This window comes from Bombus huntii, chromosome 16 (assembly GCF_024542735.1).
Source record: "Bombus huntii isolate Logan2020A chromosome 16, iyBomHunt1.1, whole genome shotgun sequence".
NCBI classification, from domain to species: domain Eukaryota; kingdom Metazoa; phylum Arthropoda; class Insecta; order Hymenoptera; family Apidae; genus Bombus; species Bombus huntii.
This window is the reverse complement of record NC_066253.1, coordinates 4,702,989-4,729,353: the sequence shown is the minus strand read 5'-3', so window position 1 is coordinate 4,729,353 and position 26,365 is coordinate 4,702,989. Positions and strand designations below refer to the sequence as shown.

The 26,365-nt window shown below is 41.9% G+C and overlaps 1 protein-coding gene across 20 annotated transcripts in view; it reads left to right on the top strand.

Moving 5' to 3' along the window:
* The window catches only part of LOC126874402 (basement membrane-specific heparan sulfate proteoglycan core protein-like), a 196,933-nt gene that overhangs the window by 61,651 nt on the left and 108,917 nt on the right, over nt 1–26,365 (top strand). For 18 of the 20 annotated variants that reach the window (XM_050636385.1, XM_050636406.1, XM_050636401.1 and 15 more), the window contains 8 exons: nt 18,947–19,106; nt 19,261–19,397; nt 19,483–19,633; nt 19,718–19,886; nt 21,028–21,188; nt 21,528–21,671; nt 21,957–22,181; nt 22,367–22,483. In XM_050636385.1, the coding sequence (XP_050492342.1) occupies nt 18,947–19,106; nt 19,261–19,397; nt 19,483–19,633; nt 19,718–19,886; nt 21,028–21,188; nt 21,528–21,671; nt 21,957–22,181; nt 22,367–22,483 (1,264 nt within the window). The remainder of the gene's footprint in view (nt 1–18,946; nt 19,107–19,260; nt 19,398–19,482; nt 19,634–19,717; nt 19,887–21,027; nt 21,189–21,527; nt 21,672–21,956; nt 22,182–22,366; nt 22,484–26,365) is intronic. The other 2 variants (XM_050636399.1, XM_050636404.1) reach the window with 2 other exon arrangements.

Here is a 26,365-nt window from a genome sequence, read left to right as displayed (position 1 = left end):
AACAACGTTTTTCTATATGCTGGTATTCTTGTAACTGGCGGTAGGCCTTAGTTTGCGAGATACTCGCAAAAAACTGTCGGTATCGTTTTACAGCGAATTCTGATTATATAGTCGTGCGTTTATAGTTACGTAAGCGTCGGTATTATTGGTTGGCGGCCGGTGGCCGCTTATCTTTTGTTTATATACGAGAGGCGGTCGAGCTTAAAGGTCCTGTGCACAACGTGACTATAAGAAACGTGACGTGGCGGCGGCTGGATTTGAAAAGGCTAACCTTAATACGATACATTACAGTACATTGTTGATATTCGCTTCTAAGTTATAGCAGACCTTTCTTACACTCTCGCGCATGCACGTTGTGCACAGGGCCTTTAAGCTCGTCCGACACGCGTTTATAAACAAAAGATAAGCGACCGGCGACCGACAACCAATACGAACGCACACGCTGCGTCACAGATGTACGACCATAAGCAGAATTCGTTGTGGCGATGTGAACAGGTTTTTGCGAATATGTCAGAAACTACGCGAGATGCCAGATATATAGGAAAAAATTGTCCATTGATCTCTCCTACCAAATATCAAAAAGATCATCGAAATCGACGAAGTGGCGTCCGATGTGTACATTTATCATTGTAATAAATACTTTTATTCCGTACAGGATAAAAATAATCTACAACCTAATTTACGAGCGTTACTGAACGTTGTGACAATACAGCTTAACCTTTGAACGAGGTTCTAATATCTTTTCCTTAGCGCTTGGCGAGCCGTGATGATAAAGTGGAATTTAATGACTTCCATTCATAGTAACTGCAATAAAAAATGCCTGCGATAAATACGTATTTCTATCTTAACATAGTAGAAGTAATTTACAATTTAACGGGTAAAGTAGTCAAACATATCACTGACACTTTAACTTGATCCTTTCATTGCTTCGGCTGAACTTTTAATATTCCTTTTTTTTTTTTCTTTAACGTGGTTGAAGTTAATTGACCGTGGAAGACAGTTTGATAGTTGTTATTGGCCTTAACACGTTGACCGCCATCCAAACTTTTTTTTTACACTTTGTCCTGGAAATCGTAGCAGATGAAAATACATTATCGTAGGTAACGTTTAATTTTTGCGAAATATTAAATTGTATTTGCGTAATTTTTCTTTCTTACTATTGAAACTAAAATTGTTCTAAATTATTTGCATCGTTGGTAATCTTTTATTATACTGAAAAATTTAGTGACGTGGTTTATCGATGACCGTGTCAAGACAACGCGTTAATCGACATTAAAATCAAGGTCGAGAAAAATTATACTACAATAGACTCGAACCGACTATATTGCGGATCTAACTTAAGGAAAATCAATCTAACTCACAAGATCTAAATCACTAACATTTTAATCGAACGTTTTGTCAGTGGCTTTTGAGACACATGTACCGCTGCAATCTGTTCCTTTTTTTAACATAGTTTCCGAGTAAACGTAAGCCAAATATGATAATAATTAACCTTTTGCAACTTTTCTAAGAAATATAACAGATACCGAGTAATATACGAGTTTCTTGGAAGCCAACTTCACTGTTTGTCAATTTTTTAATTCCATTACAAGAGAATAATTGTTTTACTTCTATAAATTTATTTGTCGTGTGCAGATTAGAAATAGTCGCGAATTCTAGACAAATCTTAAAAAGCATTTGCATAATCATCACGTCTTTCTATCATCCTACTTGTGCTTGTTAACAGATATTCCATTACCTGACCACATGATTAGCGTGTAACTTCTTAAGAGAATAATTGTTTCACTTCTATAAATTTATTTGTCGTGTGCAGATTAGAAATAGTCGCGAATTCTAGATAAATCTTAAAAAAACATTTGTAACATCGTTATGTTTTTTTATCATTCTACTTGTGCTTGTTAACAAATATTGTCACATAACAAACTCACATCTCTTTTTTTTTTTCTCCTGTTTATACAGTTGATTGATATAGCCTCTGGCTGTCTCGTGTTACAATATAACCATTTAGAAGCGGAGTAAATCCGATTACAAGTGACACCTCTCGCGATTTCCACGATTGTACTCGATTTAATCCTCGTACGTACGCTATACCGATCGAAGATCAGTTTGGCCGATCGAAACGATAGACACGTGTTGACCTGGTGAAAATTACAGAACGGTGGAAGCTGGGCAAGTCGTGTCTGATACGTCGAGTCAACGAGAAAATTCAGTTACCAAAGTCATCAGAGGTCGAAATCAACGATTCAATGCGTGTACTGGCATTTGACACAAGGATGGCCGGTTGCGCAATCGATTATAATTATATTTCTGATGTAATTGCGCGTGTTACGATGCGGAGAACTGGCGAGCGTTGTCTCTGAGCGTTGCCATCGGGTTTCGGCGAAACTTCAGCCTCGTTTCTCGTTCCCTTTGCCTTTATTTCTTTCTTTTCTTCCTGTTTCGCCTTCCCTTTTTTTCATTTGCCTCAGCTTTTGAGGGAATAAAAGCGCGATTTCGTATGAAAAGAGTGGCGGAACCGAGGGATTTCCGGCAAATGGAATTCAACTTGCGGCAAGAATGTGGTTCACGGGCCGTTGGTCAGCTTATTAACGATGTGTTTCAAAGGGGAAACTAATTTTTCCTGGTTTTGATAACGACGTGTCCTCGAATGCGAATATTTGGCACGGTTTCGGTTGTTCGCCAAATATGGACAGTCGTCCATTCGCGGTCCGGCATTGCCCTAATTTGGTCAACGAATAGGCTGTCTGCCTGCCGGAGCAACGGGAAATTTATTCAGCAATGCGGAGATGTTTCTACGAATTTTTCTCTACGATCTTCGTCTTTTCGTAGATTTCTTTTCGTCCCGTGGTCTCTCGTCTGCGTCCTGTGCCATGACGTGTGTCTCGGTTCCGACGATCGAAAGATGGATCGTCGTGTTTCTCAGCGTGGCGGAAGCTTCCGCTCTCGACTATTTTCGATCCGACGGAAATGGGTCTGTCGACCAATTGTTTGCCTTCGCCGAACAAATACACCTTCTTCCTTCTCTGTCCGCCAAATCAGCCCGTATAGCCGCCCTTCTGTTATTTGTCACGCGTGTTCCACCCAAAAGAGGAAAAAGAGCGAATCATAAATTGCACCGGCGGATTCGGCCACTCTAACAACGAAACGTTTCATGTAAATCGCAGCAGGATCATCCCCCGGCGTTTAACCTCCGTGTTTTCCTTCTCGATGGCCGATACAGGTTCCTCCGACCCCCTTTGATACTTGAACCAATGTTTTCAGAGGGTTGAACAGGGAGAACTGGCTGACGTAGAGATGATTTTTACATTTATCCAGCCTCCAGTGGACAAGATTCCCCTCTTTCGGTTAGAGAAGACGGTAGGTTTTAAGAAAATGGCAAAAAAATGGTATTTTCGCTTGTCATTTGGATTCCAGCTATTATTCGGAACAACTCTCGATTACCTAGCTGCAAGTTTCCAAAGTTCTACTTTCCGAAGGAGTCACGGAGGTCTGCGAGGCTCCAAGAAAATAACAAGAAACGTACCTCCCAGCCTCGTTTCGATTCTACGTATTATTCAAAGCTCTTTCGATTACTTAGGCGCGACGAATCTATTCGATTCGGAAGTTTCCAAACTTTGCCTCGCTGCGCAGTCACCAAGGTCTCCAGGTTGCTCGAGAGAAAATAGGAAAAAGATAAATTGTGTTTTTTATTGTAATTTGAATACGAGATAACAACGCGTGACATATTGGCGGCGAGAGAAAATTGTCCGTTGAATTTGATGGTTTTTGAGCAGCAGGTCCGAAGAAGATCGATGATCGGTCGGCTGAACGACTCAATGAACTCGAGGAACGAGTCTCCTCGGCTGACAGACGGGAAAAGTGTGAAGAACGTGAACATGCGTGTCACGTAGGTGATTCCTTCACTCTTGTCGAGAATTAATGAGCCATTCCACTGAATTCGTTTACTCATCGTTGTCGCTTTCTGCCGGCAAAACCGTTCGATTCTTCAACTTCTTGTTCCAATAACTGACAGTATTGCGATTTCAAGACACTGACGCAAAAATTTCCATTTACGTCACGTTTGCAGTGTGACATCGCACGACCCGTGTATATAATAACCATAATCGCGTAATATGTTGTTGGCTGTTGAATTATCTAGAGTTCGCAGTATCTTTCAATCTCGACATGTTGTTTCTTGAATTTAGTAGGACATTTTATGCTAATTATTCAGGAAGCTGGCGTCATGTTGCGCTTCAATGATCTTTTAATATGCTGTAGAAACCAACTTTTTTTTAATTTAGTAGTCAAAAAAAAAAAAAAAAAGTCACCTCACGGCGATCATTAAAATGATTTTCAAAGCTATACGTATTACGAAGAAAAGATAAGAATTAGACGTACAACTGTAGGTAGAAATCTGTAAATGTAACGATACCGGCAGTTCTTTTTAATATCTCAGAAACAAAGGGCGAGTAATCGAGCGTCGGTTACGCGTACGGGAAAAAATTGTTCAGAATCACACAGCTGACAGTGTAATAAAAGAATCATGAAAATCGAAGATGTGCAGCAGCTCTGTAAACAATGAGCAATTTTATTATGGATTCTATTAAAAACAGAAAATGATAAAGTTCTATTACAAAATTTATTTTTGCATTATTCTTACTTTTACGTTTCGCTTGGATTCTTTCAACGAACACGATGAGAAAGTTAGAAATAGCAGACAACTTTAAAAATTGATTACAAAACACACCACGTGTCGTATGGTGCGATACTCCACGCGTATTCTTCTTTCAATAAGAGAAAAAGAATAATTTAAATTTCAAATTTCGACGCACGCACCAACACAGAATGATCTTGGTGTGAACGACGAATGAGTCGAAATACCATCGACGACGAATATGTTAACGAGCTTGCTAGCCTAATTGTCTGCTAATAGTCGACAGGGACTAGAAAAAAGAGGCTGTAAAAGACGAGGAATTTGGATTCAGAGTGCGGTGACAGGCAACACGAGGCGCTAAGTGAGTCTCGTAATTTGTCGAACCGCCTCAGGTTTCACCCAGAGGGGTGAAAATGGGTAAAAGGGTCGTGGCTGAGTCTAGAGGATGGCTGAAGGGTGAGCAACCGTGGTTAAGCGACCTGTTTAGACGACGTGCACACGATCCCCCTTGTTTGCTGTAAAAACAAACCTACGTAGCTCTTTAAGAGAGCCTGGTCGATCGCTGAATCGACTTCTGTTTGGTGTCAGTGGCAGGCCAACTTCCTCGCAAGATCTTTAGCCGATGATGAAGATGAGCGTATTCTCAAGCGGTAGATTATCGAGCAGTCACGCGACACTGTCAAAACTGCCGCTTTAAAGCTTCAATTACTTTTCTCAGTGGCTTGCTATTCCGCTGATTCGAAATGATAGACGTGTTCATAGGAATAATTTGATCGATCGGTACGACATTTTCAGAAGCAACGATGCTAATACCAGTCGAGAATGGAATATAAAAGCGACAGGAAAGAGATGTAAACGATAGGCTTGTGCCGTATACTGTACGTAAAAGTCTAATTAAATATCGCATCGTAGGAAATTTACGAGTTTCGCGAAAAGAAGGCTCGTGGGTCTCAGGTATAGAAATGCTGGGTGTATTTTTCTAGTCACATAATTGAGCTATCTTGAGTCTTTGAAAGGATTGAACTAAACCTCGTGACACGATTTATAGCATTCAGCACTTTATCTCATTCACTTGGACAGTTCTACGATCGAAGATTATTAATTGAAAGCTTCTCGTTGAAAACCGTCCACCATTCATTGTTAGAAATATCGAAACATCTCAGCTATTTTCGTACGGCGCTGAGAATAATTGATAAAAAAGTTGCTGACAGAGCAGCTTGGGCCAAACTTTGGCGAGAATCGCATCGACTTCTTGCTAAAATTAATCCAACGTTCAGTCTGCAACTGCTGGTTATCTTGTTGAAAATGGACTGACTCATTGAAAGAAGTAAGTCCGGTTGAAATTTCACATTGACAGGCATTTTTTCGATTTTTTTCTCCACCGGCACAGGACGTTCAGTTTCAGCCGTTTGGACGCGTGAGTGGCAGATCGCAGCCCGAGGGCCGGAACGTTTCTGTCGGGAAGTCGAAGCCTCGTGATTTCCGCAATTTCACCATTTTCACGGGATTGCCCATAGTATTTGCCCTCCTCGCGCACAAGGGCTGAGATATGAAAGTTCATATGAGATGATCCTGCTTCTTCTGGATCTCATCGCGTCGTTTCGTCCGTTTTACGGCCTGGGAATCAACACGTGACACTTTGGCCCAGCCGTGAGCGAAAGCTTGAGATTTGGCGCCGGTTATGGACGTTGCTCTTTCGATAATAGAATCTTCTTTTAAGAGAAAAGGAACGAGAGAGTATCCGCTATCCCGATAGTGTTTGAAGAAATTTATAACGAAGCTGCAAACGTTTATCTTAACTATACATTGATTATCTTGTATCTATAATCAAAGTTCTGTTTAGTCGTCGTGTTTCTTTGCTGCACGTCTCGATTATATCTGCGCCCAAACTGGACCCAAAATCCTCCATTCGATAATTTGATCTATCTACGACGTCTAAAATCTAGCGATTCAGCTTGCAGGCATGTAAAATTACAAAACGCTGGTTTCGTACGCTGAGAAAATATCGTATAAATAATCCGTGATATAATCCACGCGCGGTACCCAGAGAAGCTTAATTTATGACACTCTCGAGTAGCTTTTTCTTCCTAAGTTCCATGATATAGTCCGGAACTTTGGAAGCTTCGCGTTTTCTTACAGTTCCAATTTGTACCACGCCTCGCGAGTGATACGAGGTGTGACAAGTTTCTAAATATCGTTTATGAAGTACTATTCTACTTGTACTGTTCTCCGATCACTCTCACCCGACAGATCAAGAAGAACCCAGTGAACGTACTTTGGCAGACGTTTCTAACTCGAACACCTGACTCCACAGGTCTTCACGAGCTCATAATTTTCCGGCTCTTTCGCAACAAACGTGCGTACAGGGGAACTGTCGAAAGTTGCTATACTTGGCAAAGCCTTGCCCGAAGGATTTGCTGGAGTAGAGAGGCAGTTAAAATGCAAAGGCTCGGTCGCGCGAGACTAGCGCCACCTATGCAGCACATAGTTCGCCACTGTTTAGTATTCCGGGCGCTGACAGCCCTCTTTTCCACGTCTAGTCGTCCAGCTATCGTAGCATGGTTCGACATGGCATGTTCTTCACATTAATATAGAGCGGCTTAAGACAAAAGACGATCGGCCAGTCTCGCCAGATTCTTCCCTCGGAGATGCTGTTCTCCACCCATAACGCCATCTAGCTCGCCAGCGCGTATATTTTCGTTAAGTCGAAGCCCCTGGAAGTCTCTCAAATTGGGGGATTTCTCGCTCTCGGCCTCCATACGTGCCGGATCTTGACCTTTGAAGCAGCCTCGCTGCGAAGGAACAGATTGATCCTGATCATCACCGAGGATTCCAGTCTGGCGCCAGTTGTTCCAGTGTTTAGACAGCTAGTCATGAGCCTGAGTAGGTGGTGCGATGATCGATCACGAGTCAAGAGGTAGGACGATGCGTATTTGGAAAGCACGTTTCTCAAGCTCTGAAGTCTGGGACCTTAGGATCTTGGATTTGAGGAAAATTTTGCAATCGAAGAACTTTGAGTGCAAGGTGCAACGATTTAGGGTTGAGAGATGTAAGGTTTTACAATTTAGGATACGAAGTGTATTAGGGCTCAGGGATGAGGAGTCAATAGATCAAGACCAAAGAGACTACGATTCAAGAGTCGAAGATTCGAAATTGAAAATTTGGACTGCAAGTGTTCAGCATCCAAAACTTGAAGTTTCAGCAAAATTTAGAGATTCGTCTGTGCAGGATTCAAGAGTTCAGAGTCCAAGACAAAGAGACTGAAAGATGTCAGATCCACGAATTTTAGGGCCCAATCATTCGGATTGCGAAAATTCAGGATCTAAGGATCCCAGGGATTACGATTGGAAAATTTTCCAGTGGAAGGATTTTGAATTCCACGATCTACGGTCCAGAAACTTAAGATACAGGATCCTTAGGCATAAGAATAGTTCAGTATTCAATTATTCGTCGTTGGGAAATTTGGCAGCCGAGTATCTTTCGTCGAATTATTCAGAATCCAGAGGCTCTAGAATCCAATTCAGCTTTCGTTTAGCAAACAGCCAAAATGATCCTACTTGAAAGAGTACTCCGACGTTTGAAACACGCGGAGAAGCTATCGAATTCCCAAGATAATTAATTACGACGCACCTTCAGTAACCAAAACTTGTACGGAACGCACGTGTGTCGTCCTCTGATCTTTGTATCCTGATAAAAATAGCTAAGATCGTTTCGCCTAATCGCTCGTTTAACGCCAATTATCTCTCGTGGCATCTATATAAGACGAGAAGAAGCAGCGGAGGCAGAGAATCGATACTTTGCCATCTATTTTCACGCGAAGACGAGAGTTTGGTTTCGCGAAGGCGATTCTGCGAGTCTGGTCAAGCTCGAGGCGAGGTTCTCGCTCGCATTATGCAATCAACACGTGTGTGCAAACTGCACGGGACCGGCTTAACGATATGCAGACGCGCTTGCTTATTTTTTTCAGGACCAGTTCTCCAACTGTGTGAGTCATCGGTCGGACTCATTTTTGCACCAGGTTTAACGACCTCGTTTACTTGTTCTCCTCCTCTCTTTCTCGAGGCTCGTTGATCCACCTTCTTTCCCTCCGCGTCTCGCCAACGTTTTACCTTGGAATCTCACAGTTTTGTCAAACGTTCGCGAGCACCGAATCTAGTGGCTCTAACCGTGGCTGAGTTGGCGATTCATACGCGACTGGCTGATGATAGTCGAGTCGTTTCTGTTCGTTACAACGAGAGCAACGTTAAAATACGAAAATACGAAAAAATTGATCTTCTCACGTTCGTTGTTCTTCGGTAAGTTGTTGACTCTCGGTTGACAGGAATGAAAGATTAAAATTAATAATTCGCGTATCGTTGTGAGAATATCGAAAGACACTATGGCAAGGAAAGATGAAGTATATGACGTTTATTAGCGGTGTCATCCACTTTCAGGGGTCCAGATCATCGATGGATCCAGGTCATCGATGGATCCATTATGTAACACGACAGTGGTTGAACGTTTTGTGTTAGAAGAAAAGGCTTCGTTATCTTTTATCTTCTCGTTTTGTCCTCGAGGTTTCTTTGCAACGAAGCTGTTGAAATTGTCACATTCACATTGTTATTGGACAATGGAGCTCGAAACACGTCTACGATAGATTTGAAACGGATTTAATTGTGATATATTGTAATCCTTACAGAGACACGATTTTCTAGAGAACAAAGCTTCCTATTATTAATGTCTGGTGAAAAGATTTTTCTACCTATATGTACTGTTAAGAGGTCTGAGTCAGTGGAAATGTCAAAAGTCCTCGCACGATTCACATGGCAACTAAGTGATTGCCGATCTTGTCATCAGGTGATATGGACAAAATCCGCAATCACTTAGTTGCCAACACACTATCGACGCGTGTGTAATATCAATCACATCTCAATCCACATGAGAAACCAGGCCGCACACCGAGGGCAAAATGGCAACCAGATGTCTACGCATCCTTGCTGCGTACCCTCGATATTCTTAAGGACCCACCATTAATTTTGGCATTTTCATGACTAAGGTCCTTCGGACCAAATCATGTCTTTTATTTCGAGTATTCTTTATATTTTTGTCTACTACGGGAAGATACGGGAAAATTAGTTTTCCTCGCGTTCGATATCTTCCGTTAGCACCTTCTTCACCCACCAACCTAGAAAATTTGCCAATTGACAGCGAAGTCTATTTCCCTCACACTCCTAACGAAAACTTGTCCTTAAGAAATCAACTCTTTTCGTGTCCTTAGACCCACCCATCGTTAGCTTTCCTTCGCCACGACATCGTCACTAAACTTTACTGATTTTTCATCTTTCGAACAGTTAACATCTCTTTACCGGGTTTCTTCCAGCCTTAGATCAGTCGCCTAATTTATTGAAAGTTGTTAGAGTAAAGCAACAAATTTATACGCGTTAATGCAGTGTACACTCAATTGTGACTATTAAGTGCATAATAAAATGTAATAAAAAGAAAGTTGATAGTTGCGTTTCGGCTCAACCTTCTTGTTTTTATATCATCCGAGTTGCGACTTGTGATTTTACGTGACACATGCCACGGTACAGCGGGATCTTCCCTTGGTGCATTCTCAGAATCGCTCTTCGAGTGTAATGGACACTTTCGTGTAAATATTTGAACACTCCCGTTTCGCCCTCGATCACTTTGCATCCGTTGATCATTCGTATCGTTATACGATAATCGAATCGAAGTTTGACACGATAGACCGCTTAGGTGAATTATCTGCTACAGATAAATGAACAAATTGAATCGTGCATGAAGATTTAGAATATGATTCGATTAGTATACCTACTGTTGGAATACAACGATATTACGCACATAGACACAAATAGTCTTATACAGACACCTATACAGGCCATACTCACTACTGTATAGAGAGCGGGGTTCAAAATCTTTTAACACGTTGACTGCCACGTTGACTTATTCGTCTACTTGCGAAGGATCGTCGTAGGTATTTGAAAAGATATTTCATAATAATAAATTGTTAATTAATAATTAATTGTAACAATAGTTGAATTGTTATAAAATAAAAGTACGAAAATGGTTTGTTAAAAAAATGATTTAGAATGTGAAACTTTAAAGCATTCTATACGCAGCTGAGATTGGTCGGGACAATTTGAACAATAAGTCGTTGTTTTCTTCAAATTCTTTTGTGCCTTTGTTCGGTCCATTCGACGTCTTTTATTCGCGTAACGTAGTTTGCATGCGCGTCTATTGCTTCTTCCGGAATCATTTTTCCGAACGGCGATATTACGCTGACTCCGTCGAAGACAAGGATTTTTTTTTGTATTTTCAGACAACCCTGACAATTTTGCAACTAATAATTGTCTAAATATTCTAATATTTATATTTTTTCTCGTTGCAATTTTGTAAACCGTCAAAGCGTTTGTTTATTCGACCAATCGCGGGGAGACGTAATCGCGAGGAGAAACGTCAACGGGGGTCGTAAATCCCCGTTACGATTATAACAATCGACGCCACGAATTGATCGATCCCCTGATTTCCGTTGAGATAATAAGGGGTGATTGAGTTGGTATAACACTGGGATTCACAGTATTATAAAGTATGTATTTCCCAACACTTAGTTACACTGACATAGAGAAATAAATAGTTAACAACTTGTCGCACGAAGATGCGATAGATATGTACGCTAGAGCAGGGCTCTTCTAATGGAATTAATGTGTCAATGGACTTAGCCCTATGATATGTTGAGGAGAGAAGATGTATGTTCTACCAGCGTTTATAATAGAAATTCCCAGAAAGAATCGAATGCCAAGCTTTCTGTACCATTTGATTCCTTTTTTAATTTTGGTGGCATGAGAAACCATTTGGTCGGAATAATCTATACCACACTTTTCTTCGTTATATTCGACAACAGCTAGTGGTCACCATGGGTCACCATGGGTCACTACGTACAGTCAGTCTGAGAGTAACTGGCCAACTGTCGACAATCCATAAATTCTTTACCTGCGCACTTTGTCAATTATACCATATCACTCCACTGTTCTGTAATTTCGTTTAATAAATATCACCTGATATTATTTCAACATCGTTGAGCTTATTCGATGTGTAAACAGAGAAAACTCGTGGTTAAATTGTAAGGTAGGAAATATATTTAAATAGAAGCGTAATTACAAGTAAGAATACAATTTGAGCTGGTCCAGATCCGCACGCTAGCCGTGTTACCCAATAACTGAAAACACCGAAGTCAACGTCAAGCTGTCCACTGTTTATGGTCTGTCTTCGTCGCAGTCTTTTGTCTACACGCTGTCTTCAGTGCTTGAGAAAAGTAAAAAGGCCAGATGTAGAGTTTTCTTAGAAGCGGTGATCACTTGGACAAACATAAACATCGTGCCTTCCACAGATTATTTATCTTAACTTTAAGATTAATTTCGAACACCTACAGTAGTTTGTAGAATTTCAAATCCTCATATTGCGAATATAATTAACCCATTAATCATGGCCCTACTTAAGAGGACTGGTCCCTATGACCATGGCATGGAACGACATCCGAATTCTTCATGGAGTTTATCGAGAATTTACTGTTCAAAACGATTGGCAGACAATGTTGCTTCGCGAACATCGCATCTTACGTTCTTTATAACAGAGGAAAAAAGAAGAAATTATTTATTTTAGAAAAAATAGGAAATTGAATCATATTATTTCTCGTGGAATTGTTTAAAATGGTCGATACAATAAACTGATATAGGCGAGATGCTGACAAACGGGTCGAACGTGATCTCTCACATCTGAAGAATACTTAACGATTGAAATAAAAAGCAGTCGCAGCGCGCGTGCAAAAGGGGTAAAAGAATGGAAGTTAAATATTGGGTTGGCAACTAAGTGGTTGCGGATTTTGTCATTAGGTGGTATCATTCGAAGATGGTATCCCACTGGGGGTAGCCATCCACATGCTATATTGCTATATCACTAAGCTATAATATTTTACCAAATGTCCTACTGGACAAATTGTAAAATGTAAATAAATAAAAAAAAAAATAAAAAAAAATTAGGTGGTATTGACAAAATCCGCAACCACTTAGTTGCCAATCCAATAAAAGTTCGTCGCACCTGTTCTATTTCAGGTATCTTATTTGTCTGCTCAATTACGTTCTATTTATATTTTATTTACATTTTCTTATCATCACATGCGCTCTGTACATTTTTGCGTCCTTAAATCCCCCATAAGTGCACAAATATCCATAATCTAGCGATAACGTTTGATATCGGCTAGTTTCGAGCGTAATTTTCACGTTAGAAATTCACTCGATAAAATAAATACCACGACTTTTCGTATATTATCGACGAGTAACGCGAACCGAAGTTTCCGATATTTTAGACGCGGAGCAACGGGATACGTGTGAGTCGAGCTTTCTCATTTCATTCGATTTGACGTATTTTCTAAAAAAAAATGTGCGGCGATTAGGTTGAAGTTTATATTCCGATAAATCGTCGGCAACGTGCAAATACGCGAAGAAGCGAGCAGAGTTTATAAAAATGTCAAACGATTGATCGTTACAAAGCCTGTACCAGTTGGGTTTGTACGTGGTTCGTGTCACCTAATCAAACGACAAGGGAGTATGAGCGGAAGAAAATTGAGCGAGGGGGTCGACGGTAGACCAAGAGGCTCGATGTTTGCCGCAACTTCGTCCCCATAGTCGAAGTTCCGAGGACGAATTTCCCGTTGGCCACTTAAGCTGCGCCGACACGTATTTCCCATGCATTTTAAGGATTTCGGACAGCGCGTGGGGCCCGGTGTTTTGTCGAAGTATGAGCACGTAGTTGTCGTGAAAGGATCATAGAGTGGACTTAGCCGGGGAATCCCGTGTAAAACTTGCCCGGAATAACAAAGTTTTGTCTCTAACCTATACCACCCTCTCTCGCTTCTTTCTAATTCTTTGTCCTCTTCGCTCATGGAAACGAGCTTTAATCGACCTCACTTACTTTTTTTCCGATTTTTCGCCCCTTGCTTCATACACGTCCACCTCCTTTTTATTTCTCTTTTTTAATATCTACGATCGATCTTGCGGCAAACCGGAGACTGGTAATCTTCGATTTCAGAATTCGTCGTTTCTTCTTCCATTCGCATTCGTCCTTTTCATTTCCAACGATACGATTATTATAAGAATTTTAGATAAGAGGAAGGGCAATCTTATGCTTGAAACGTACAATTTCCAAGTCCCGATCCAGGTACTCGTCGTTCGCACGTTTAGCTGTTGGTCGATACTTGCGAACGGATTGTTCTTTTTGTTTTTTAATTACGTTCATAAAAATATGAATATACAACGTGTGTGTATGTTTGCGACAAGGTGGTTCAAGGTCAGACCTTGATCGGAGATTAGTGTGGCTCGACGAGCCAGCAAATCATCCGAAATAAACGAGAACGACGAGATCCCGCGACACGTTGAGGGTTAAGCGGAGAAACGTCGGAACGCGCTAGTTTATTCGGGGTTTTTCGAGCGAAACGGAGAATTCCGTGAACGAGCTGGTGGAGAGAAGTTACACGGCCTCTTGCTGCTGTTCCTGCAGCTGCCAGAAGTAGGCCTTTCAGCTCCCCTCGTGCAGAAGTTTCGCCATTGATAGGGGTCACTGAGTGGATTTGCAACGAGATACAGCAACCAGGTCCAGCGGTCGTGTTGGTCGGGTTGCAGGTAGCGTGGCGCGTTATCGCGGATCGAAACGGACGCTCGTCTTCCCGTACGACGGTTCAAGAAAAATTTCTTTAACATTTTGCCTGCGAAATTTGTACTTTTATCGCGGAGAAAACTGCGATTCTCAGATATTACGTTTGCTGTGTATATAAAAGAAAAAAAAAAAAAAATAGGAAAAAGCAGGAACGTGAAGAAAAGAAAAGCGATCTAAGAATTGGTCGATCGAGGTTGATCAGAGATACAGCCGTCTACGTCTATAGACGCAGATTTGGTTTCTAGATTCTGCAAACATAGCACGATGACTTGGTGCTGACGGCCGGAGAGACGGTAAGAGATTCTTATCGCAAGCCAAATATTAACGTCGATGTTATATTTCCAAAATTGTCCATATTTATTGGAGTTATTAAAAGAGAAATAGATTATGTTCGAGTATTCGGAATAGCCTGTATCAGAATTAGAATGCACAAGGTGTTAGAGTAGGAAATGAATTATTCGCGTCGTTTACGTAGCGTCGGAATGTGTTTGCTTGTGTTCAAGTTTCGTTATCATCGTACGTTCACGCATATCGGTTGCAAGCAAAGAATACGTCGCAACTAATTTTAGCTGGAGGATTAACGAGCGTCGGCTCGTGTCATTATCCTCCGTGAGCTCTCTGTTTCCAGTTACGCAACGTTACGTCGACCCCCACTCACACGCGCAACGTGTGCACGCGGAAGTCGAGTCCTTCGACTTCTAACTTCGTGCGATTTCTTTCAGATTATTAATGATTGTTCACCATTTTACAAAACAAATAAATAATTGCATGTTATTAAACGATTTTAGTTATCGTTATAATATTATGGTGATACGATTATACCGTGCTGGTTAAAAGAAATTCGAAACGAATTTAGCAGCGTACAGACAGGAAGTTATATGGACGCTTCCGGTCACGTGACCAAGCGCATCTCATAGCTGCGTTCGCAACGAAACGCGACACTCTGAGGTATTAGTCGCGATTAGCAAGATCCGCCAGATGGTCGGCTTCTGTTGGATCATGCCATTTGCCACTGATTCCGCCGCCACGAAAAAAAAAAACGCATTTTCGCGTCATAATGATACGGTGAGTTTAATTAACGAGTAGACAGGAAATAAATAATGTACATATCGTAGCGCCATGGTACGGAGCATAAAAAGTAATTATGCGAATCGGAAAGGGAGAAAGTATTTTTCATGATTTAGAAAGAGTACTATAGTTTAGAATAGCGTTATAAATATTCAGTTTCTTTAAACTCCGTAAGATCGTAGGAACTAGATGGGAGAAGAATTAATTATTAAAATTAGCGGGAACTGGATGGAAGAGGAATGAAATCCTTAGAATTTCTCCTCGTAACCATCAAAAAATAGAATCTAATAACGTAATTTGATTGAAAAAGAAATTGCGAATGAATTGTTTTGTCTAACTTATCTTAACTTGGCCATTTTATAACATTTCGTCGTGTTCATTTAATTTCCTTAAATTTTGTTAATTAACAAAAAAAGAGAGATTGTAATGCAGAGTTAACAGGTACATTAATGTCATTGAAATAATTTTAGCCTTTAGCCATTTCTTAATTATTGTACATGTCGTTATATGCGATATATTATTATATATGTTAATTATATATCAATTTCAGTTTTGCAATTACCTGTGAACAAAATTCCTAAACTGTTCCATAAGGCACAGCCAGAAGGTACACTAACATCATCCAAGCAATTTTATCCTTCCATTTTGCCTTCTATTTCTGAAGAAAATTGAACAGACTGGGCCTGTTCTGATTTCATAAGACACAGCAAAAAGGTACACTAACATCATCCAAACAATTGTAGCCTTCCATTTAGCAACTATTTAGTTATGAAAAAATTGAAAAGACTGAGCCTATTTTGTTTCCATAAGGCACAGCCAAAAGGTAAACTAACATCATTCAAACAATTGTAGCCTTTTTTCATTCTGCAATTACTTATGAAGAAAATTGAAAAGACTGTACCTGTTCTGATTGCATAAGATACAACCAAAAGGTAAACTAATATCATCCAAGCAATTTTATCCTTCCATTTTGCAACTAGTTTTGAAGAAACTTGAACAGACTGGGCCTGTTCTGGTTTCATAAGACACAGCAAAAAGGTACACTAACATCATCCAAACAATTGTAGCCTTTTTTCATTCTGCAATTACTTATGAAGAAAATTGAAAAGACTGTGCCTGTTCTGGTTGCATAAGATACAACCAAAAGGTAAACTAACATCATCCAAGCAATTTTATCCTTCCATTTTGCCTTCTAGTTCTGAAGAAAATTGAAAAGACTGAGCCTGTTCTGGTTGCATAAGGCACAGTCAAAAGGTACACTAACATCATCCAAACAATTGTAGCCTTCCATTTAGCAACTATTTAGTTATGAAGAAAATTGAAAAGACTGAGCCTATTTTGTTTCCATAAGGCACAGCCAAAAGGTAAACTAACATCATCCAAACAATTGTAGCCTTTTTTTATTTTGCAATTACTTATGAAGAAAATGGAAAAGACTGTACCTGTTCTGGTTGCACAAGACACAGCCAAAATGTAAACTAACATTATCCAAGCAATTGTAACCTTTTATTCCGCAATTGGTTGTGAACAAAATCCCCAAATTCCTGTCCTATACGTCCAAGAATGGTCTGATTCGTCGTAATTTTCCATCTCAAGTTTCTTGGATCCGTGGATCTCCGGGAAAGGGAGCGGAGGATCGCTGAAAACTAGGTGGTGAAAAACGCGACGAATGTTCCATAACTACTCGATAGAGGGGAATCCTGTATTCGTCGGAGCAAACGCTCCACTCGTCACGTATAGATCGGCGAGCAAACGTCTGGTTTGTTATTTGCGTCGTAGCATAATATCGACAGGGGTACACCGGTTGCATAAGCTTCGTCAGTCGTTTTCTCGCGTAACGATACTTTATCTCGGCCAGGCGATGCTCGCTGCTTGGACTCTCTGTCGCTCTCTTTCTCTTCTTCCTTTCTGTGTGTATACGTGCGCGTGTTGTTCGTCGAACAGGGAGGAGACGTCGTTGACCCGCGACGTCGAACCCTGGCCAGCGAATCACGGCCGGTGGAATGGGCGGCTGATCCTGAATTTATATCGCGTGTTTAGGTGAGAATTGGTTCTTTATGAGTCGCACGTGAGTTCACTGCGCGATACTCGAGCACACTCGACGAATCTCACTCGTTATGTACATTGGCTGCTGCGGTTTCCTCGTTTGTAACGCTTCTTCCCTTTCAACCAGCCAACCGCATGTATATTAGATGTATACAATAGCGTACAGTTGTTGAATCTTTGCAACATTGAGATCCGCCACGTCGTCTCGTAGCAAACGGATCTCTTCGTTCAGAATTCGCTTTATCAACCAGTTAACTGCGGTGTACACTCTACCTAGACCAGGCCACACACCGCGGGCCAGACGGGAACTAGATGTCCGCTCATCCTCGCTGCGTACCCTCGATATTCTTAAGGACCCGTCATAAATCCCAGTAATTTGCTAGCTAAGGTCCTTCAGACCCAACAAACATCCGTTTTCCGAATCGTTTCTAAAGACCATTGTCTACTACGGCTTGACAAGGGAAAGTTAGTTTTCCTAACGTACGATGCAATTTTCTTCCTACTAACCACTTCCTCTCGAGGGCGGCTAAGACCCTTCCTAGTCCACCAACCTTCGTTTAACCAATTAACAACGAAGCCTATTTCCCTCGCTCTCTTAGCCAAAATCGTCAGCAACAAATCCGATGGTCCCGTGCGCTAGACACACCCATCCTTAGCTTTCCTCCGCCACAGCATCGTCTCCGAAGACAACCGATTTTCCATCCTTCGAACGGTCAACATCCTTCGACCGGGTTTACACCCGTGGATCAGTCACTCGCTCATCTTATACATACGCACCAGCGTAACTATCTTCTTTACAAGTTGTTGGAATAAACGGTGATTTATAACTTACTATACAGTGTTACATTCATCGTACCACCTCTGTTATCTCAACCGAAACAGGGGAACGACTGTTTCGCGACGTCGATTAACCGAATCGTAGCGAGAATTTTCGCCTCTCGCTGACGCGCTTTCCTAGCGACAGCGTCTCTCCGCGAACGATCGTAACACGCGGAATTTAGTTGTAGAAATCGGGTTAGGTCACCGAGTGCCTGATTAAATACGAACGACGACGTGTATACTCGTCAAACGCAATTAATTGGTCAATATTAGCGATCAATTAGCTTAATATTAAATACAATTTTTCAAACTTAGAAACTTTGCAAACTTTCCTGTTCATGTAACAGGCGTTCGCGTTCGCACAAGTGTCATCGATGTAATCGAGCACTGGGCAAAGTTTCCTTGCTGCGTAAACGGAGTTCTAGCGTAATGTGAATTTGTTAATTCGACAGCCTCGTTGGAAGAATTTTTTATGATCTTCCGAGATTCCCTAAGAGGTAGACCTTCGAGTATACAACTAGCTTAGAGTGCAAAGCCCATGCGCCGCCTGGTGTTCTATTTACCTAGCGTTGTTTCTATAGAAAAGTCACTGGAAGCGTTTCCAAAGACGCTTGAAATGTGATTGTCGGAGTTTGAGAAAGTTGGATTACGTATGGATTCTTTCGTTTGCAGAACGACGATCTGGTGTTCGACCAGGATGGCAAACAGTCCATCGGCGAGGCTCCGCTGATAGAGTCACGCCAACAAGACTCCTTGTTTCATAGGATAAAGAGAGGGCTGTGGGATTTTTTTGGCCCATCCGAATCGACAACTACCACTACCGAAGCTCCAGGTAATGTATCCTTCTTTTTCCCATAGTAAACACGTTTAAACATCGTCGTTAGCTGCAAGGGTTGGCTAATTGGCAGAAATGCAGATCCTCCAACTGCGCCAAACATTCTGCTCTATCGTGTATTACAGAAATTGTACTGTCTAACGTTTTGCAGAATCCGAAGACGACAACGCGGACAACGAGCTGAACAACGCTCCTCCAGTTCAATCGGACGAGGACAAAGAGCCGCAAAGCTCGAATTTGGAAAGGATAACCCGAGATAGCGCGGAAGAATACGACGAAGATGACGAGGTTGGTATCCAAGAACTTACGACGTTCAAGTAAATACGTAAATCTTTGGTTCGATAGTGGCTCTGATCGTCGTTGTTGTTGACAGAACAACGAGGTTGGGAACGCGGCCGAGGGTCGAAGGGAGCCAGCCAATTTTGGCAACACCGACGACGAAGACCTAGCCGGATCTGGAGAAGTTGAAGGCAGCGCCACCGAGTTTGATACGAAAGTTAATTACGGTTCCAGAAGAGAAAGAAGTAGGCAAACAGTTTGTTATGGTTCATTGATTTGGTAGCCGGAGTTTCCTGCACTTGTTGCTAATTTCAATGTGGCTTTTTCAGGGTTCTACAGAATAACCTTGACCGTTGGAGAACCGTACAGGAGGGAATACGCGGACAGAAGCAGCAGAGAGTACAAGGAACTCAGTGGCAATCTGACGCAGCCGCTCGAGGAGTTGCTGAACCGTGACATTCCCAACGAAAATCACCACGTCAACGTTGTTAAAATATCGTGAGTGTAATGTCACTCGGTGTGCGATTTATTTCTATCCTTCTGTTCTACGAGAAACAGATTTCCTTAGTCTCCGACGTTCTTTACGTTCTTATCGGTAGCAACGCGTGCGTATTATCGTCGTTTACTGTTAAGAAAAATGCTTTTAGCTTCTAATCGGATTCGAACGATTGTTACGCGGTATGAAGGTCGCAACGTACGATGAAATATGATAAAGAAATATGTCCTATAACTTCGAATTAAATGGAAAATTAAATGAAAAGTTCGGTAAATTCGAAGCGAGATTGAAGTTTTAGGATAAATTCTATGAAGGATAAATGAAATGTGACAGGTTGTTGAATTGTTCCGCAATGGTTAAAAAGACAATCACATTGTGACGAGTAATATCATCGGGAATACGTAGTAACTGATTTCCGTGTGTTTTTAACGCTAGAACTACCGATAGTCGACACGAAGCTATTTCTACGAAAACCAGTGAAAATGACTGGTCTTCAAAAAATACGTAATAGTAGAATATTTGTATATTTATTGATTTATTATCTTTTTACGGGAGCAATTCCATGTTACGTAGTACATTTTTGCTATTATTAATCCATCTGGGATCCCTAAACGAGGGTTGACACATTTATAAAATCGTAGAACCAGTCATTTTCACTGCTGTGGTATTTCCAGCGTTAGCATCCAGCGATCCAGCGATCGATCCGGAATTTTCCTGATAACTGACATCCTCGTATCGAATGATACGCGATAAAAATTTGAAAAACGCGTGGCAAGTTGTAGCAAACGAGGAAACTGGTTAATTGCGGGTTCGATAAACGGATTACAGGACTCCTGTACACTTTGACAAGTGCCAGTCATTTTCACTGCTATTGAATACGTAAAAACCAAAATAAAATTCGTTATATTATTCTTTCAGTTATCGTTGCGAAAGTCATTACGTCATTGCGGAGAAAAATATAACACGAAGTAGGAATTTTAAAATGAAATTGTAAAACCGGTGACTTTGGCTGGTGTGGTAGTTCTAGCGTTAAAGACATTAGAGATGTTTTTCTGAAATAGACAGGTAGCCCAAGAAGCTGAGTCAAAGTGACTCAGCCAATAGGTATCCGAGGTACGATAATAATTCCTGTTCGATGTTCAGGCCAACTTCTGACAGCTTTACGTCGCAAGTTACTCTAGACATCGGCTCGACGTTAGCTGATGAGACGGAGATGCAGTACATCATCGAGAAACAGCTGCAGATGCACTCGTTGGGCAACGTCCAAGTGCGTCCGGATGGATTTACCTTCAGAATATTCCAAGGTAACTTGGTTTCGCTACACGCTGACGCGTGGAATGATCGATTCCTCTTCGAAGACCATCCAGGTCGATGACCATAGAAGAAAAAAATCTCGAGATAGAAGGAACGTCCTAGCGTTGATCTTTGCCTGGAAGAATCGATCCATTCAATTTTCACACTTACGCCGCATGCTGTTATTGTGTCATACTAGTTGTACTTTTATATTATAAGTAGAATCTTTTTTGTATTAGAGCTCCGTTTCACTTTTTCGTTCTTCTACCTTTTTTGTTGCATTCTGTTGTCCACCTGATGATTGCAAACACGCCTACACACAAACACACGAAATACGCATCTAACCACAGTAGGGTTTGAAGAGCTGGAATGCGATCAGTCAGCTGAGCTAACGTGTAGAGACGGTACATGCGTTCCATTGGAGCGGCGATGCGATGGAATTGCCGACTGTAAGGATAGTTCTGACGAAGAGGGCTGCTCCGAGAGTACAACGCGTAAGTAGCAGTCGTAATCGTCAACACAGTAGCTGTAAATACACTAAAATATAAGTACCATGTTGGACTTTTGGCATAGATCGCTCTTTGCTACTGGTGAAATCGTTCCATGTCAGATGCATTCGTTCGTTTGCTCGTTCAACTAATTCCCCGCCCCCCTTTTTTTTTATTAGAAAGATTTTTATTTTTAATTATTTACTTATTTTCACATACGTATATTTTTTTTTCTCTCTTCATGTTCATAATTTATATTCACTTCTCAATCATCGAAACGATCAACGACAGAGCCGAGCAGGGATTTCGCAAGAACCGATCATAACGAAATTTTGGGAGCTGTACCAAAAGAAGACGATGGAGATATAAACAGAGTTGATTCGATATCTAGCAAATGTCGCGCCGACGACACAATTCGTTGTAGAGATGGAAGTCGTTCTATCTGCTCTGTACAGCAATGTGACGGCGTGAAAGATTGTGACGATGGTGATGATGAAGATGGTTGTCCCCATCCAGGTACAGATGTTGTCTCCCGATTACGTAGATGCTTACTCATAACGGCAGTACTTTTGCATAGATTAACTGTACCTACACAAATATCGAATGTTCCTTATCTTGATAATTTTCGTTGTCCCTTTGCGCGCAAAAAGAATCCACAGTTCGTACGTTCGTAAGAAGTAAGAAATCGATCGATATTACAGGTTGCAGCCCCGGAGAATTCGCCTGCGACGTGTCTAGGTGTATCTTGGACTCGCAGCGATGCAACTTCGTCCAGGATTGCGACGACGGAAGCGATGAACACGACTGCAACTATCCTGGTGAGTCGTTCTTTATTTTCTAGCAACTAATAACGATGATAATCTAGCTTCTTTTGCTTCTTTGTTATTTTATAAATAGAGATTTCCAACTTGTATCAATCGACTGTTACTTCGATTTAGAAAACGATGAGAATTCCATCGAAGAGATATCCACTTGCCAGCTGCGACAAAATGTAGAAATCTACTTTTTATATTCTTACCGACCTTATAACTTACCCTCGAAGATTTCGTTACCGATCGATCTCTGCTTTTACCGACGAGTCGCGTGATTATCGCGGACCTTGGGTCTGTTTTACCGACATATCGGATCGATGACTCCGAAATTCCGATCTTACGTCAGCCTGATCATTCTCAACGTCTTTGTTTCCGCTCGGCGACCATCAATTAATTATAAGTAACACCGTCACCGGCTCGTCAAAGGCTTAGAGACGGAAGGGCGTCGAAGACGAGCCAGAACGTGACGATTTTCGCCGTGAAAAGAGGGTCAGGTGGAAACCGACCAGGATGTACCTACTGAATATTCAAAACTCGAGGGCTTTTGCTCTTCCGTTCTGTTTTACCGCGCTTTTTTCACCGTCGAGAGGCGGATGATTATGGCCAACGGCCACGGAAGTCGGTCACGTGATGCTGGAACCTCGGATCGCGAATTTTTTATCAGCATAACGTATTACCGAGTCGATAATTGGTATTAACGGTTCCACATCGGATAGGTCAATAAGATCAAGCTGGCCATTTTTATAGTATTACGACGTGTTAAATTTGTCCAATGTTTCTTCGTTAACAAGCAAAAAGACAAGAATCCCACCGTGCTATACCGACGAAGACATTAATTCGAGTGATGCAACGTATGCGTCAGTAATATGCTTGACGAATATGTTAAATTAATTCGTTAAACCTATCGAGAAGTCTTCTGATAAAAAAAGAGGAATGCGAAGGACACCAACAAGACACAACAATTACGGTAACTTATTTCAGTCTCTGGATTAGTCCTCGAGACTACAGCCAGTCTCCTACTGTTGTAGCGTTTAATGGTTGCAGATTAGGCCAAACTACGAGTCCCGAGTACCAATTCTCAGTTACAAGTAGGCAAGTAGGGGAAGGCCAGGTCTTCTCAAGTTTCTCGATCAGAGTTGCGGCTAATGGAGAGTGCGTCAGCTATGCGAGGTCTAGAAACGTAACAAAGGATATTAAATTCCCTGTTTGAAATAGAAATACAGGAGCTGCGTGGAAGTGGGCCAAACCGCGACGGAACAATGAGTCGAAAGTTAATCTTCGAAAGTCGATCGCCGGTGAAATTCGTTTTGCACATCTTCGAAGTCGAAGTTTTTCTGGCTCGCAGGAAGTCGAAGAGAGACAGACAGAGGCATTCGTTATAAATATCCAGAGACACGCAGACCGCTGCTTTTACCTGCTTCCAGTAATCGCGATGTGCATGCTTAATCAATATTCAAGTATTCAACCGTTAGGGGACCATCGACCTTATCCCCTCATTACTAGCGATGGGTATTCGAGTCCATTGGATCGCGATCTTCTGAGTAAAATTGTCCTCTAAGTGTCTCCCGATATATCGCGATGTCTCGAAGAAGATTTTCATATTCGGCAAATGAGACTTTTTTTCATCGATGAACGATCGATCGGATTCTTCGAAATGTCGAAGAAATGTCCAAGGAGTGTACTATGTTACGATACAGTATAATTAAACGTACATCTTTAATCTTGCACAATCGCAGTGACATTAGACAGGATCATCGATCCATCTACGATATCCCCAAAGATCGTTTCTCTTCATCGGATCTGAGACACGTTGCATCCAAAAATTTGAGAATTCTCTTCGAAGCAAAAAGAGACATCCGATGGTACCAAAGGAGTATCCCTCGAGGAGAATTGTTCTATCCTCGACACTTGGAAACATCATCGTTTTCGTAGCAAACTGTGTCCCTAACAGGAAGCCGGGAATATCAACTGATAGCACAGACGGAGCATTTCTTGATCCAGCTGTTCCATCTCCAACGATAGCTCTCACCAAACCGACGACACATGACGCCACAAGCTTATAGAATCTTCTTAAAACCTGCACGACCATCGACCACGTCGATGTTGCTAACGCTGCCAAAGGAACTAAAGTTGCTAATGCTTGTTCCACCACGGTCTCTCACTGTCCATTCCATATCTCACTGTATCCCAGTAAAGAGATGTTCTATCCCGTCTTTCGCATAGTTTGACGAGACGATCGTTTCCTAGCAAATACGAGACACATTATGGTTACAAAGCGAGAGTTAGGAGAACCATGATCGTTGGTACCGAGAACAAGTATCGCTGCGGCGTTCCTTGTCAAACTAGAAAGGTCCATCTATAGCTATACCGACAACTAGTAAACTAAATCGAAACAGCTCTTGATCAGAGTGGCATCCGTGTTGAGGCCATCGCTACCGATGACCCTCGTGCTCGCCCTCCCGCCTCCGTTGATCCTGCACGGTGGATAGGAATGCGCATAACCACTTTCGTGTCCCCCGTTTGCTTCCGCGATATGCCAGCTCGGACGGGGACAATTATGAGTCTTGGTGAGCAGGACGAAGCGAACGTTGTTGGAAGTCGGGAAACGAGGCTTTGGTATGGTTGGCAGGTTGGCAAGGGGGGAGGATGGGGAGTTGTACGTTAGGCTGGTAGGTGGAACGACAGCACGCTAGGCACCGCCACGACAAACGTCAACCCCTGCTGTCCCAGCACATTATTCAGGTGCGTCCTCTCGACCTGGTATACGCGGTGTGCAAAAAAAAAAAAAAAAAAAAACACGTGGGCATCGTTGCGATGATGGCAATCGCTGCATCATCCTTGCTTGGATGAATTTGTAAGCAGTCATTCGCTTGCTCCGCTTCTCATCGTGCAATCGATAATGAGCGCGGTAACTTTGCACAGTGGCTTGGAGTGACAGTTCTGGGATATTTATCGAGGTTACGGGGATGGGTGTCACCTGGTGACACCGAGTTTAGACGTCCTTGTTGCATGAATGGAATTTGCGGTGCTAGGTTTTCGGTAGAAGCATCCACCCTTTCCACTTGCATCCGTCTAGGTAGTTTAACGATTCCTCGTTTAACCGTGCAATCCTCTTTTTTTCTGACCTTGAAGATTCCTTTAGTGCGATTAAAGCAGGACAGCACGGGGTGACACGCGTGAATTTTCTACGGAAGCTTCTCTCAGGTTGTCAGCTGCGAGCCTCCGCTTATCGGGATCTGGGCTCAGCTCTTGGAATATAGAAATCTCAGGCGATCATTCTTTCGTGATTTCTTGTCTGCGTTCGATATACACGAGCTCGATCAGCGTACGCTCGCGTTATCCTTAGAATGGAGCGTTCGCGAGAACTTCAGACTTGCACACTTTTAGACCTTTCACGAGAACTTAGAGTGGAGCTTTCTCGGAACTGTGCACGGTGAGTAGAAGCTTAGTGCGTTCAACTGGCACTGTAAAATGAAATAAGAGTAACATTTTCGCACGTCAGAAAATAATTCAGACATAGGTAGCTCTTCTTCCGGATCAAACGTCTGAGTCGCGCTGTTTGGATTTTGTGTCGAAAGGTCCCAGTACGTTTGAACGCTACGGACGACCCACGGTTTTTTCTATTTCATTGTTATCTTCTCAGTAATTTTTCTTGAACAAAACTTGAAATATTTATAAACCGACAGTACGCGTATATAATAATATAGATGTACAAGAAATAACAAATACGACGAGCGCTATTGCGCCGCTTGTTTCTCTTCGCAATCGATCGAGGCAAGCGCTGTCGCGCTGTTCAGGATTTTTCCATCCTGTTTTTTCAAACACCGCTGGCACTCAAACGGATATTCCGATAGACGCTGGAGTTTCTCCTGGGTTTTCGGCCTTCTT